At 45.4% G+C, this 15,814-nt stretch overlaps 1 protein-coding gene across 1 annotated transcript in view; it reads right to left on the reverse strand.

The window, feature by feature from the left end:
* GLIS3 (GLIS family zinc finger 3) overlaps positions 1-15,814 on the reverse strand; it is a 443,619-nt gene that overhangs the window by 1,413 nt on the left and 426,392 nt on the right. Inside the window, exon 10 of the mRNA XM_039230793.1 lies at positions 315-497. Coding sequence (XP_039086724.1) covers positions 315-497 — 183 coding nt within the window. The remainder of the gene's footprint in view (positions 1-314; positions 498-15,814) is intronic.

Genomic DNA, 15,814 nt, shown 5'->3' on the forward strand with positions numbered 1-15,814 from the left:
TCAAGGAGGAAAGGGGCTTATTTTGTCTTTTGCTTTTGGAAGGCAATGTTCATGGTGGTCCAGAGGGAAGAATGGTCAAGACAGAGTTGACTCACGGAATGTGCTGGAAGGCTACACCTACTGTCACAGTCTGGGAGGGACACTATGGCCCCTGAACCAGGGTGCTGGAGGTGGGGTTGGAGAGGAGGGTGAAGATGAGAGATATTTTAGGGACGGATTCAAGAGGATTTGCTGTGGTCGTGTTCCAGGTCAAGTCTAGCCCCGGTCTCACCTGCTTGTCGGATAGGGTTTCTAAGTCATGGTCAACAACACACCTGCAATGCCCGAGTGGGCCGAGAAGGCCCTGTGGAACACGTCAAAGCCAGCCTGCCCCATGGGCGAGGGGGCCAGGCAGTCCTCGAAGGAAGGCGCCATGCCGCACGAGCTGTTGGGTAGTGTGGCTCTCTGGGAGTCCGGGTATTGTGGGGGACAGAAAGTCTGGAGCTGCCCATAAAATCCTGAAATGCAAACATGGCAGTGAGCTACCGCAGAACGCGAGTTCCACATGCCGCCCTGGCACAGCCAGACCCTCGCTCAGCCTGTCTTCTTGTGACAAAATACCTTTAACTCTTAAGCCCACCTGTGAAATCTTGTAAGCGAGCCTCTGAAATACACTGTTGGAGCAGAAGGTCTTCTAACCTTCAGGGGCTGATACAGCTTGTTGGTTTCGGATGTTTTTATGTCCTGCTCCAGTACTAGAAGGTGAAGGGCTCCTTACCTTCCCCAGACGCTCTAAAGAGTCCTGGAGACCATGAGCCTGACCTTCAGAGAACGGTCCTATCCGGTCCCCCCCACCATATTGGAGGCATCTTTGTAACTTCCTTTATCTTACATTCTATTCTGCTTTTCACATTTGGTAAAGCCTGAAGCACGCTCTTAACAGGTGCATTTAAAAAGAAAAAAAAAAAAAAGCAAAATTGATCTGTCCATCCATCTGTCCTTCTTCTAACAGATACATTCAAACTCCTTTATATCTTTTTCACTATGCTGAATAGGTCCCACCCGTAGGATGGGATGTGCTAGAATATATTATCGTTGTTGATCTTTGCAGTAAATGGGAAAACTGGAAGTGAAGACGCAATGTAATGAAGAAATAGGAGGAAAGGTTTCTTAATATATTAAAATAATCATCAACGTTCTGCTGATCATGTTTCACTGATGTCCTTCCATTTTTTTTTCTTGTGTAATGGAGTCTTCCTTGGGGTATCTGTGGTCCTTTCCCATGATCCTCCACACCTTCCAAGATATGTCACTTTTTCTGCTTCCTCCTTGCCTCGTGATACGCTTAAGTCAATGGATTATTTTCCTGGAGCATAAGATGCTTTTAAAAATCTAATAATGAAATCTTCATTTGATACATTTTTTGAAGGGAAGGTTGTAGGTCTTTGTGTCTGTTCCCTCAATGACAACATGTGTCCATTTCACTGGCTATAGTGAAGATTAAGGGATAAGGAAGACCATATATAACATTTTAAGGTGCTTTATAAACATCAGTTATTCTTGGTATTGCTACTCTGTTTCTGGTAGGAAAAAAACAGGAGGGATTTGTAGAGAAAGTGACTCAGGGCTCATATTAAATGATGAAGAACTCGGGATGAAGTCATTGGGCGTCGGGTCCCCAGTTTTGGGTGCCTTCATCCATTATATCTGCCCCTTCTTCTTAGTGATCAACAGGAAGGGGATGTATTACAGGGTTCTTTCCAGCTCTCTTTTAAGCACAACCAGGGTGCATGGCCACATCCAGCCTGCTACACTCTTAACCCTTCTTGTTTCTGGTTAGTATACTCCAGGTAGCCTGTGTAAACGCTACCCATCACCTCGGCCAGGAGGCCTATTCTGTGGTTGTTGGGGATGTCACCAAAGAAAGTGTGCTGAATTTCTCATAAAGACCCAGGCTGGCCTTCCAGGAGCTTATGATCCAAGACGGAGGGACCAGTACAGATTTAGGCATGGAGCACGGTCACAGTGGAAAATGAAATAATATCCTTTATAAGCAGACAGTAATATAATTTATATAGAATCCAGAAAAAAATGCACATAAGGTTTGGGGGGAAGGTTAAGCGCATGGATAGCAGAACAGACTAGGAAGATACCTGGGGAAATATCATGTCCAGGCAGGAGAAGAAAGAATGCGAAACCACTGGCCTTTCTGTGCAACCCCCAAAGGCTTCTGTCTGGTGGTGACAGACACATGGGCAAAGGACCAGACCACTGGAAGATTCATATAACGGATGAACCAATATGGACAAACTCAATCCTCTAGCCAACAAAGATATAAAATTAAGACAACAATAAAATACCATATTCTACCTACCACATTAGGGAGGATTTCTAGAAATCATTCTCGGTGCTGGTGTGGGAATGACGAAGTCACTTCTGCCCAGCACTGTGGACACGGGGAGAGTACAAGCCTCTTGGAAAACCACTGGACAACCTGTATCTGGAGCCCTAAAAGTGTTCACATTGATATAGGCGGAAGTGGGGGTTTTACTTCTGCAGGTATATTCTAAAACTCTTTCCCAAGGTAGAGAAGGGGGTGCCTGGGGGGCTTAGTCGTTAAGTGTCTGACTCTTGATTGTGCTCAGGTCATGTTCCCACAGTTTATGGGTTCGAGGCCCAGGTCTGGCTACATGCTGATGGTGTGAAGCCTGCTTGGGACTCTCTCTCTCTCTCTGCCGTCCCTCTGCTCCCACATGCTCTTGCATTCTCTCTAATAAACAAACTAAAAAAAAACCCACCAAAAAAACAACAACAAAAAAACCCTAAAGAAACAAAGAACAAGAAATTCTGCACACAGACAGTCATTACAGTTCAGGTTGTCGGAACAGAAAACCCAAGAGTCAAATGGGCAACCGTAAGGGGACACTTAGGCAAAGAGTGGCACACTTATGCGATGGGAATATTAAGGAGGCATTAAAACAATATTTACGAGGGGTTTTCAACAACGCGGAAAGACCGTTACATGAGGTTCAGAAGAAAACAAAAGCAAGATGTGAAGCAGAATATGGAGACTGGGTGCAGTCACGTGAGAGTGTCTGCAGAGCACAGAAGTCACCGCAACATTTCTGTTGTTGTCATCGGGCTGGTTCTGTCTGGCTTTATATAAATATATATTTTTATGAAGTATAATCTAGTGTCAAGCTAGCTAACATGCGGTGTATACGGTGCAGGCTTTATATTTTTCTGAATTTTAACAGTGGTGAAGGGCAAGTATGCTGGAACCAGACTTCCTGGGTTTAAGACCCCGCATAGCCACTTACCAGCTGCACAGTCTTAGTGAATTACGTAGCCTCCCAGTGTCTGTTTTCTAATCTGTAAAATGGGGTTAAAAGTAGTACCTAGCCTCACTGAGTTATTTATGAACATGAGAAGAGTTAATATTTACATGTTATAGAATATAACTTGATAATTACATCATTAATAGTTGTGTAACATATTTTAGTGTACACAATACATGATGCGTTTGTTAAGTGAGTAAAATTAAAAAGTGAATTTTAATTTTATGAAATTTTTTTATAAAATTAAAATTCACTTTTATAACAACCGAGTTCTCAAAAATAAACCCACCCCAACCTATTAGGAGAAATTAAATTTTCAAAAAGGCAACAGGTCAGTCCTTCAACAATAACCAAATCGAAACAGCAGCAGACATGTGGCGCACACCCGCTTCCCCGGCGTAATCCTCTGGAACAGTCTTGTCCCTGTGGGGACCTGAGCTGTGCACATCTTGCCCACATTGGTTCCCAGATCCCGCAGTGCCTGACACACATCCTGATTTCCTCGCTCACCCCTGGCGCGAGCTCAAAGCAGCACATGTCTGAGTGATCTGAAGGGAGCTTGGATGAGCAGCTTTGAGGTTTGGGTGGTTCCTTGGACTGACCTTGATTTTGGGTACCTGGCGGCCAGTCACGTATGTCGGGATGAAAACAGGACCATGGACCACACAATTGGTTTATTAGAATGTAATGTCTCCTCAAAGAGGAGAACAGACAGTATCTGCTATTTATATCACTGTGCTGGCTCTGCACACATTTGTCACCCATAAATTCCGACAGCATTCCTCAGTGTACTGTTACCCTTCCAAGAGAAGACGACATTTGTCACTAAGCTCCCACACTCCCCAAACAGGGACGCCCATCATTCAGGTATGTCAGGTACAGTGATACAGACCTTCACTGACCTTTTGTGAAAACCATTCTCTCTCTTCCCTATCTTCTCTCATGCTTCTAAGAGAGCAGAAGTGTTACCTGGCTTCAACCGACATCTGAGTGTTGTGACGTGCGAGTGTAAAAGGTGTATCGTGTGGTGAAACACACCGGTGAGGTTAACTTGTAAATCCGGAATTCTGGACTCCGTCCCCCAGGCTCCCGTCGGCCTGGATTGGAGTGAGAAGGCAGAGTGGATGGTAATTCCTACCTGTGGGCGTCCTGTCTGACACAAGAACAGTGGGAACCAGAATGCCCCACAAGCATGTCCGATCGCGGTCACAGCCAACTCGGGGAAGGAAAATCCTCTTTATTAAATCCCTCCCTCCAAGAAGCCAGTCACTAGAGATGCCAAATTTACTGGTGTGGATGGCTGTGGTCAGTCAAGTCAAAGAGCTTTAACGTATTCTCTTCCCAGGGCTGTTTTCAGAAAATGAACGAAATTAAAAAAAATTCCATTAGGGTCTTGCTACACACACGAACCCTAAGGAAGCCTAGCTCATTTTCTGACGAATGGCTCCTGTATTCCAGCGGCTGGATTTCGTGTAGTGAATCTGGATGGAACACTACCTCACGGACCAAAAGCAAAATGAGGCAAGATGTTAACACATTTCGTGGGCATAAGACAAGAGTGATGGCAAGATCAGCCAATCTGTCAGTCAGTCAGCCAGTCAGTGAGGATTATCAGGTGCTGGCCCAGGTGCTGTTGGAGAGACTAAAGAAACAGAAGATAACACCTTGTCCTTGAGGACTGATAATGCATCAGAGAGAGAGCACGCAGTTATAACAGCGTGAGAACAGACACGTACATTCAGGTGGGCAATAAATGTTAGCTGTCACCTTCAGTTATAAAACCACCTCTCCCCCATTTTCCAAGTTATTTTGCTTCTTAAAAATGGAGGGGGTGGAGGACAGGAAGGAATCTGCAGATAAATTGGCTCTACCCAACTGCAGACCCTGAAGGTCAAGGTCAAGGAGAATCATTCCTCCTCTTGGTGATTTTGGGGAAATGTTTTCCCTTCTAAAAACACACCTGGGAGCGCCTGGGGGTCTCAGTTAGTTAAGTATTTGACTTCAGTTAAGGTCATGATTTCACGGTTCATGAGTTCGAGCCCTGCGTCGGGCTCTGTGCTGTCACCGTAGAGCCCATTTCAGATCCTCTGTCCCTGTCACCCTCCCACCCCCTGCTTTCTGCCCCCTCCTCCACTCACTCTCTCCCTTTCAAAAATCAACAGTAAAAAACTAAAAACATGCTTGTTTTTCTAACTATGAAAAATATTTGGATCATGAAATTCTACTCCTGAAGCCAATACTACACTATATGTTCACTACCTAAAATTTAAATAAAAACTTGAAACAAACAAAAATTATCTGAAATTAATTGTGTCAACTAGAAAATGTAGACTAGTATAAACAAAAAAAGGAAAAACTTTCTTTATTTCCACATTCAGATATATAGACACACAAAGCTGGCATGATATATTGCTTTGTTTTCTCTTACCCCCCCTAATACTCTCTATGGGCTTCATGCAGTACTAGACTTCGTTCTTTTTTTTATTTTTTAATGTTTTTGTTTGTTTATTTAGAGAGCACGAGCGGGGGAGGAGCACAGAAAGAGAGAGAATCCCAAACAGGTTCCACACTGTCAGCGCTGAGCCCAAAACAGGGCTTGAACCCACGAACCATGAGATCCTGACCAGAGCTGAAATCGAGTTGGACGCTCAATAGACTGAGCCCCCCGGGAGCCCCTCACTAAACTCCATTCTTAAAAAACCTTCCTCTTCACTTTTTCACGTGGGGTCACTGAGGCCTCTGTGATGACACGTTTGATCAGGAGTTCACAGTCACTACTGCTGCTAATGATAGGAAAGCAGCCCGTGAAGCTGGGTGAGGGTTTCCTTCCCAAAGTGGAAGGGGCGGTGGGCGGGGCGAGGGAAGTCAGACCGGAGAGGAATTTCCTGATGACATGTGATCACAGAAGGGTGTTCTCTACGGCAGCCCCAGCCCAACCGAACTTTCCTCGATGACGGAAATGATCTATCTCTGCCTGTATCTTGCTGTTCCGTACAAGAGCTGCACATGGTTACCGAGTGCTTGAGATGGGGCTGGTGCAACAGAGGAACCGGCTCTTTCCTTTATTTAATTTTAATTAATTGAAACTTAAACAGCCACAAGTCCAGCTCCAGGGCACTCTGCCCCCTCCCCCCGCCACGGTTAGTGGACCTTGTTTCAGAGAGGTTTTTGGTGATGGGGCATCTGGTGGCTCAGTTGGCTAAGCCTCTGACTCTTGGTTTCAGATCAGGTCATCATCTCACAGGTTTGTGAGTTCGAGCCCCACATCGGGCTCTGCGCTGACAGTGCAGAGCCTGCTTGGGATGCTCTCTCTCCCTCTGTCTCTGCCCTTCTCCTGCTCATACTCTTGCTCTCTTTCTCTCAAAATAAGCAGATAAACTTTAAAATTAAAAAAAAAAAAAGTTTCTGGTTAAATTCCTGAAGGAAAAACACATGGCCCACCACCCAGGGTTTAAATAAAAGCCAGACAATGCTTCTTAGACTCATGGCCTTCAAGACAGGAAATATATTAGACTCCTTATTACATTTATCTTTTCCTGGAAGATTTACCACTCCAATCTTTGTGGAAGAAACCAATATATAAATACGTAAGTAAATGATGGCCAGCCAACTTGCAAACCTCAAGAGGGCGGATGAACACTGTTTGAAGCAAAATCTTCCAGGGCATTTCAGCTCTCCTGAAGGAGCAAGCCACATTCTCCTCTGGAAGTAGAAGGAAAAGGAAACGTGTCGCCCACAGACCGCGGACATAGCTGGCCATGCCCACTGGGAGTGGCAACAACCTGACCCTCCCCAGCACGCCTACGGCACGATGGTGGCGTAAAGTTCAACACAGAGGCTCTAACCAACTGTTCACCCGCCGTGGACAGGGAGCCATACCATCAGCCTGCACCTCGTCAAGGCGCTGTGTCGGGGAGCTGTGTACCCAGTGGGTTTGTATATGTAGCAGGTGGCTTTGCAAAGCCTAATTCTTGTTTTCCTCGAAGGTGAGGCTGGGAACCATCACCAAACTCTGGGCACCAGGAAAAACGCTGGATGGACGGTGTTCAGAATCAAGACTGACCCCTCCCTGTGGTGAGCTCTGCTGGGACCATGATGACAATTCAGAGGGGCAGGCAGCCCATGGGGGACCCCCTTGAGGGAGTGAGCAAGGTTCCCGAGAACCACTTCCCCCAGTGGGTGTGGCCTGAGTAGACGTGGATGTAGAAGCATCCGTTGTGAATGCGACGCAATCACTTCGGTGTGACCAGAGGGCATCGTTTCAGGGGTCAGGCCAGGCACTGCTGCGGTCGGCCACTGCCAGGCTTTGGAGGTCAGCTGTGTCTTGGACCTTCCAGAAGGAACTCGGATTATGTGTGTGTTTTCCCCTGTTGCAGTATTTTTGTAAAGTAGGGGGCTCACAGTATCTAGTTGTAAGATAAGAGTGAAGATTCAAGAGGCCTGGAAGAGAAGACCCACGTCAAGTGCTGAGCGTGTGCCTGGCAAGCAGTATTAGCACCTTGTTAACGGGCCCTTTCCCTTTCCCTCTCCCAACACAAGCATTTCCAGTTTCCTGCTTTTATTCACTCGGCAACTACTTACTGAGCACCTGAGCGCTAGACACGCGATGGTGGCTAGAACTCACTGCGTGTCTTCTTGGAGACTGTTTTAGAGGGAAAGACAGATAAACATATAAATGAGAAACCAAGTAATAGAGTTTCATACCACGTATGGCGACAATAAAAAAGGACATTTTCTTTAAGGGATGTACAGGCTCTGACTCCTCTGTCCAGGATGCGTGCAGGGTGGGAAGCAGAAGACGCAAGAGAGGAGAAAGATGTGTGGATGCTCTCAGAACTTTCACAAAAGTTTTGAATGGCAGCGCCCTCCTTCTGGCCCTGGCTCATGATGGCAGGTCCCGTGAGGAGGCCATCCTGCGGCTCTACTGGGGACTGGCCCCGGGGACTGTTTCTTGGTGGTGGTGGTGCCAAAGCTCTTTGGTGGCACAGCTGTTTGCTAGCCAAGTGGAAGGGAGGATATATATTTATGAGCTTTATGGATCTGATTATTTTTCTGCAGAGACTATAATTTTGTGGGTTACTTTAGGAAATGTAGAGAGTGTGTTTTTTTTTTTTTTTTAGTTTTGCTGCATTAGAAGGAAGCATGGATGAACACATGAGATGGACAGGATGCTCCTAACCAGAGAGCCCAGGCATGGGGACACACGGAGAGGACGCACAACACTACTCCCTTCGGCTCNTTATGAGCTTTATGGATCTGATTATTTTTCTGCAGAGACTATAATTTTGTGGGTTACTTTAGGAAATGTATAGAGTGTGTTTTTTTTTTTTTTTTTTTGGCCTCAGTTCTAGAATTGCTGCATGGGAAGGAAGCATGGATGAACACAGGTGATGAACAGGATGCTCCTAACCAGAGAGCCCAGGCATGGGGACACACGGAGAGGACGCACAACACTACTCCCTTCGGCTCCCTCTCCTTCTCCAACTCTCCTATGGCTCTTCACACATTTCCTCCTACTCGCTCAGGACCCCGGAGCTGTCCCCTTCGAATACCTCCTGTGACCCATGACGCAAGCCAACCAGAAGACGGGGAAACAGAGGCAAGTCTCCGCTAATGCTTCTGAAGGCCACAAGCACGTGGTCTTTGGCATCCCCACTTGCTAGCCTGGTTTGATTTTATTGATTTTATTGATTTTTTTAACATTTTTATTTATTTATTTTGAGAGGGGGAGAGAGAGCACAAGCTGGAGAGGGGTAGAAAGAGAGGGGCAGAGGGAGAGAGAATCTCAAGAAGTGTCCACACTGTGAGCACAGAGCCCAACGTGGGGCTCAAACGCATGAACTGTGGGATCACGACCTGAGCTGAAGTCAAGAGTTGGACGCTCAACCGACTAAGCCACACAGGCGCCCTATAAGTCTCATTTTATATACTGCAACCTTACTCAAAGAAGGGCCCAGGAAATCACACACCTAGGACTTACAGGGTGCCTTGGGAGAATACGTGTAGGATTCCTCCTCACGTAGGCTTCTCATATTCCTGCCTTAAAGTAAGGGATTCAGACAAATGTTCCCATTGCAGAGACAAAAAGATTGGAAGCAGAGGAATCGTTGCATTCCCTGCCTTTCTAACCAGGACTTTGCTTATATTGATACTGTGCAAATGAGAGAGAAGAGGAAAATTCATGCAACCACTTTAATATTTCTAAACATCCAGGCATTTGGAATTATTTATGGATCTAGCCTTTATCTTAAAAATACACAGGCAGCAGGAGTAAAACAGCCCCTGTATTAGTTTCTACTAAGTTCAGAGCCTTCTCATTTGCAGTCCTCTGGCTTTGGCAATTTTTGTAGAATGCTCTGGTTAGTGATACACCAACCAGTCAGGGAATTCTATCAGAAGGAGGGACAGGGACTGGTATTTCTTTGTTCCATGTCAACCACTGTCCTTTGTGCTTCATAAAGAAAATCTTAACCTTACAGTAACTTTGGAGTTGAGCAGCATTGTCCCTAGTTTGAGCCAAAGAAGCAGAGAAGTTAAAGTAACTCACCCAAATCCTTAGAGCTACCAAGGTGCGGCGCTAAGGCTCAAACCCTGAGCTGTCTGGTGACAGAGTTCATCCGAACTACCAGGGCTGGGGTTCGGGGGCCAAATAAACTTAAAAAGAACCCTTCCGTTTTTGTTGATGCCCTTTATTGCCAGATCAGAGGCAATTTATTCATACTGGACCAACGTTTTATAACATACACTTTCAATAGAGAGAAGAGCATTGAATTAACAAATAAAAAGCAATAAAATCACTAACCAACTACTAAAGACATTCTAAAACCCCTCAAAAGTAGAAACAAGAAACACTTCAGAAATTTCTTTTGGCCATTTTTCTGATTTATTCAGTATTTTATTTCTACCCATTGTATGGACAACTTGGATCTGCGTTTGAATCCTGGATGGCCCATTAACCAGCTGTGTTAATTTATCCTGTTTGGATACATTATTTTCCTGCTTGGGCCTCGTTTTCTTATAAAATAATACCTATGTTATGGGGTTGTGGGAAGCATTATATACGAGAGTGTTTATAAGAGCGTATATTGCCTTCCCTGGTGTGCAGAAGACCCTTAGTAAATAGGAGCAATTATTATTACCATGAAATAGTATCATAAGTATTTCAAGGTTCTGTATAATGTACAACAATTCTTCAGCAGTTTTTCTCTCTCATAACCCATAAGTATAAAATGATATCTATTGGGACACCTGGGTGGCTCACTTGGTTAAGTGTCTGACTTTGGCTCAGGTCATGATCTCATGGTTCGTGGGTTCGAGCCTGCGTCAGGCTCTGTGTTGACAGCTAGCTCAAAGCCTGGAACCTCCTTCAGATTCTGGATCTCCCTCTCTCTCTGACCCTCCCCTGCTCACGCTGTCTCTCTCTTTCTCTCAGAAATAAATAAAAACATTAAAAAAATAAAAATAAAAAAATGATATCTGCAAAGCAGAATCTCCAAATTTGATGGTCATTTTGGGGGCTCCTGGTTGTGGCCATCAACATCACTCAGGCTTCATGTAGCCAGAGCTCTACGAAGTCTCTTCCCTGGACGTGGTGGAGGAAATGACTCTTCATTTTAATATGAAGTCTATAAATGGGGAAGCTTCAGGAGCGGCTTACAGACTGTGTGAGGAAGACAGATTTTTCTTCGGGCTGAGAACTGAACCAGCTTGCAAAGCACTCGAGCTATTTACGACTGACATTTAAGCAGCTACTGTACTAGGAAAGAGGAAAATAATGGAAATAATAACCCTTAAAATCCCACTTGGACACGTTCCTATTGTACGAACGTGGGAATGTGGCTCCAATACTGACCACAGGAGCAACTGCCTGGTCCCCTTGCTCTGGGTCCAGTGCTGTGCAGAGCTCGGGGCTTCTACTTAGAAAAGTCCAACTGGATCCAAGAAGGGGAGCCATTTCCAACTGTGGCCTCCGGGGCCTGTCGACACGTCACAGCAAGACACACTCGGAACATTCTGGGTGCTTTCCCGGGCTTGCACCCTGCACAGCACCTCAAGGTGTTGACATTTTTGTCCGCAAAGTAAGGTTTGGAGGCAGGGTAGGGGAGGAGGGAGAGGGGCTGCTAGAGATGTCTGCGAAGGGTCAAACAAGGGGCTGGGAGTGGGCGAAGCCTGCAGCTGACGGGGTCACCAGGGAAATGGGACACAGCAGGGTGGGAATGAAGGCGTGTGTAAAACACTCCGGTTCAGGGACGTCATCCATATTCATTTAAAATATCCTCAACCCACCCAAAACCCTAACGCGTGGTGGCCTCTGGCTTCCAAATTCTTAAAGTGATAAGCTGCCAAAGTAAACTAATTGCAATGTGTCTCCGTAATTGCCATGTGTGGGTAGATACAGTGATAGTAAAACGGTTCAGTGAATTCTGACGGTGATAATAAAACACTTGGAAGTTACATAAAATAAAGGCTCTCAAAACCAGAAGACCAGAGTGTCTAAAATGGATCTGAAAGCCTGGCTTTGGCATTTACTGGCCTTGTGTTCTTGAGGAAACCACAGCCCCTTTGAGCCTATGGGTCCCTGTTTATAAAGGGGGGTAACAGTACTCACGTGGAGGCAGCGTCCTCACGGTAGGAGGGGAAAGAAGCAGAAGGGACAACTGGATGGGGTGCAGGCCCCAGGTGCCCATGACTTGCTACCCACACCCAACACCTGCCTTTGACTCAAAAACCCCAGATCCGTGTGAGGCCCCAGAATGGAGTGTTCAGGATCTGGACACTGTGTCTGATGGTCATGTGATGTGAACACTTTGGCTACTGCTTGGGGTTGAGGAGAATGAGCTGGGAACCCTCCTGCATTCTTCAAGTACAAAGGTGTATCTGCCCTGGCCGAAGAGAGAAGTCTGCTCCATAAAGCCCACAGGCACCTGACTCAGGGGTACTCGGGCCAAAAGCACAATAAGGAAAGAATGGCAAAGAATAAAGATGTTCTTTTGTCCTTCCAAGCTAGCTCTGTTGTAAAAAGGTCTGGCAGAGAAAAGGATTCCAGACAGCAATGAAGCGCTGCAAACCCCCTGCTGGGGTCCCTGAGAGCCACCCTGGCTCTCGACACGTTTTGGATTGTGCCACATTTACGGGACTTCCCCAGGAAGTAGAGGAAGAAGGACACACTGGTAAATATTTACTTTCTCTGCCACTGGCCAATTGGTTCCTCTGGATGGCCTCTGATTGTGCAAGGGAGCATCAACCCTACAGCTGGGGTCTAGGCCAGCGACTCTTAGAGCAGGTGTGACAGCATCAGCTCCGGCTCAGCTCTGGGCAGGCTTAGTGAGGCAGCACACCTGGGTGAACGGCCTGGAAATCTTCATGCCTGACAAGGTATGTCTTACACTAAAGAGTAGGAGATAGCAAGGACACCTTTAGATGATTTTTAATCTGAAAGTCTTCCAAATGAAATACACCGATAGGAAAGCACAGAATAGCTCGAATTTCATTAGAAATAAGGAAGAGAGGACTTCTGATAGGTACCTCCTCTCCTGCGCTGGTCCCCTGTCCTTTCTGCTGGACTCGGACTCTTGGGGATAAAGTCACGATGAGTGCCCTCAAGTGACTCTGGATTAAACTCGCAGTAGATATGGATCAGGATGGCCTCCCTCCCCACCCCAGTGCCCTTCTTGCATATTCAAGTTCTTGGTCAAGGTGAAATCATGGGACCTCCTCTGAGTGACTCAGAAGTCCTGGTCTTACTCTGGGCCCCATACTTATCTTGTGACACAGACTTCTGTTGGCCAGCTGTAACCATATTCCCACAAAATCTCCAGTGCACTGATGAGGTGACTTCTTGCTTGTGTGAATCCACGTCTGTGATTATATAATTTCCCAGCACTCTGATCTAAGAGTGGGCCCCACCTCACACTTGTGCCAATGGCCTGAGTATTTCTCCTGTCGAACCTCTGCCTCACAGTGAAGTTCCTGTTCCATACTATTGGACTTCCTCTAAATGTATCCACTCGAATGCTGAGATGAAATCTGGGCTTGCAGTAAATCAGTAAAGGAATATATGTAAGTGGGTTTGAGATAGCAGAGTGGACATTACCTTTATGAAGCCTTAAGAACATCACTGGATTCCAGGATCCATGTCCCCCCCTTCCATCTGACTGCCAGGAAACTTGCCTTTTTATCTTGTTAGACCTTGTGGACACTGGCTACTAATCCGGACCACCGAGTTTATGACCTGCTGTCTCTACCCCACTCCTTTGGCTAGACTGACTTCCTCCACTGCCACCTGGGGGTCCATGCTCTGATGGGTGTGTACAGTCTACAGGGTCCTTCCTTTCCGGCTTAATCACATCCCACTGCACACCAAACTCCTAAATTTGGGGTATTAAGCATCTAAAAATGTGCCAAGTGCTACAGGGAGTAAACAGATGGCACGATTGCCTGCCTACACATGGGCCATGAGAAGTATTCTCTGAGTTCAAAGGGTTTGCTTGCAAAGCATCACCCCTTAAATATAAGCCCTGGACAGGCAGCACTTGTGTCTGTTTCCTCTACCTAAATAGCTTTGGTGCCCCAGAGAGGACCTGGCATGGAACAGGAGCGGAGTATCTGAGAAAGAGTCAATGACATCCACACTAGAGCCTCTGGTGCAAATACCAATGGTGAGAGGGACCATAACTAAGCTCAAAGATTCTGACTATGAACCGTCTACACAATAGCTTACCAGCATGACTTCTTGTTCTAACATGGTTGTTTTTTTTTTTTTTTTTTAAATGGAGGAAGAAACAAAGATGATGAAGATATGACTGGCCTGGTGCAGGGGCCCCGAGAGCTGTGCTGCTCCACACCACCTTTTTGTGCCGGGTGCCAGAGAGGCCACTGAACACGAGGAGGTGAAAGGCTGGGCAGAAGAACTGGGGAACTCGACCCATCCACAGAATGCCCTGCTCTCTTTTAGGAAACCATCCCATGGTCAAGGAATCTGATCCACTACTCTGAGTTCCATCTCTAAATAGGGGCAGAAATAGATTTCCTCCTCTCTTCACAAAGTTACTGTGAGAATTCACCCAACAAATATCTTACTGAGCAGTTCCACTGTAGTCACTAGGTACTGATGACACTTTTGTACCTAAGGGTAATTTATAAAACCTACATTGCAATATAAATGCAGGTACTGTCCTTGACCTCACTGGTATGAATAAAAACACCGCAGATCCACAGACGCAAAAGGACCTTGGATAAATGCTTGGCTAATTCAGATCTCCTGAATCATTTGGCCATAATGACAAGAAAATTTAACAACTCAAAAAAGGCTGTGCTTTGGGATGTGTGATAAGAGACTGGGTCTGGTGGAGGAATGTAGGAGGGGAAAGGCTGAACGTTACACTTAAATGATCCCGAAAAGTGTCTGAATGTTTTTACTTCATTGGTCACATCTTATAAGGTCTACTTCTCCAAGACCTTGCTAAAGAATGAAATGGAGAGTTTAATTAGAACAATTTGGAAATCTGGAAAGGGAAACATTCTGTAATCTGAAAGGGTGCTTACAATTGTAGGTAAACCACCCAGAAATCCTAAGGAAACTGGGTTGTTTTGCAATGTGGTCTGAGCCCAGATGATCTGAATGAGCACAGATCAAGGCAGTTCTGATGTTTCATTGTTGTTATTTTGTCTTCTTAACACAGTGGCCTCATTGCCAGTAACCCATATGTTCCTGATGTCGGCTTCACCCCCCCTTTATTTTGAGGAAACTCCACCCACAGCTATTCACATTTTTTCTTCAAACCATCAATTGCTTATCATGTTTACAAGGAAAATTCCAACTAAAAATACAAGAATTACAAGACACAGATTGCCGTTAATATGTTCATCTCCGAAGAGCCCAACTAAGCAGCCTGTAAAAAGAGTTATAAGAAAATATTTAACTTGATTTTAAGAGCTCCATTCAAACAGAGGCTAAACTTCAGGAGTTTCAGATATAAGACAGAACATTTGCTTCTCGAGAAAAAAATGTCATTAATTCCCCAAAAGAATGAAAAAACCCTGAATCTGTAATAATGCTCATCAAACACTTTTCCATAAATGCTTTTAAGTTAACTGACAGGGAAGTCACAATAATCGATGAAACAGAAGCTTCCTGGTTATTTTCCTTCTCTTTGATACATTTTTGGGTTCCAATTAAGAAAACAAACTGTTATGCCTCCAGTGACATGGCCTGCTCAGCAGGGTGAAAGAGTGGGCAAACTGCTCGATAAGTAATATAAACACATAAGTAAGTAGCAGTTATGGCCACTTCATTCCCGTTATAATGAAAGTAACTTTAGAGCTCAATAAAAATATGAAAAGCTGCTGAATCACATTACTAGTCAAAGGAAAAAGCAAAACAACTTTGTTGCACAAGCTGATGAGAAATAAAATGATGTGACGATATCTAGGGTAGGGAAATGGGGCCGGCGAAGCCTTTGCTAAGGGATCTATGGCATTACCTATCCAACTTTAAA

This window comes from Hyaena hyaena, unplaced genomic scaffold, assembly GCF_003009895.1.
Source record: "Hyaena hyaena isolate Hyena2069 unplaced genomic scaffold, ASM300989v1 scaffold_51, whole genome shotgun sequence".
NCBI classification, from domain to species: Eukaryota; Metazoa; Chordata; class Mammalia; order Carnivora; family Hyaenidae; genus Hyaena; species Hyaena hyaena.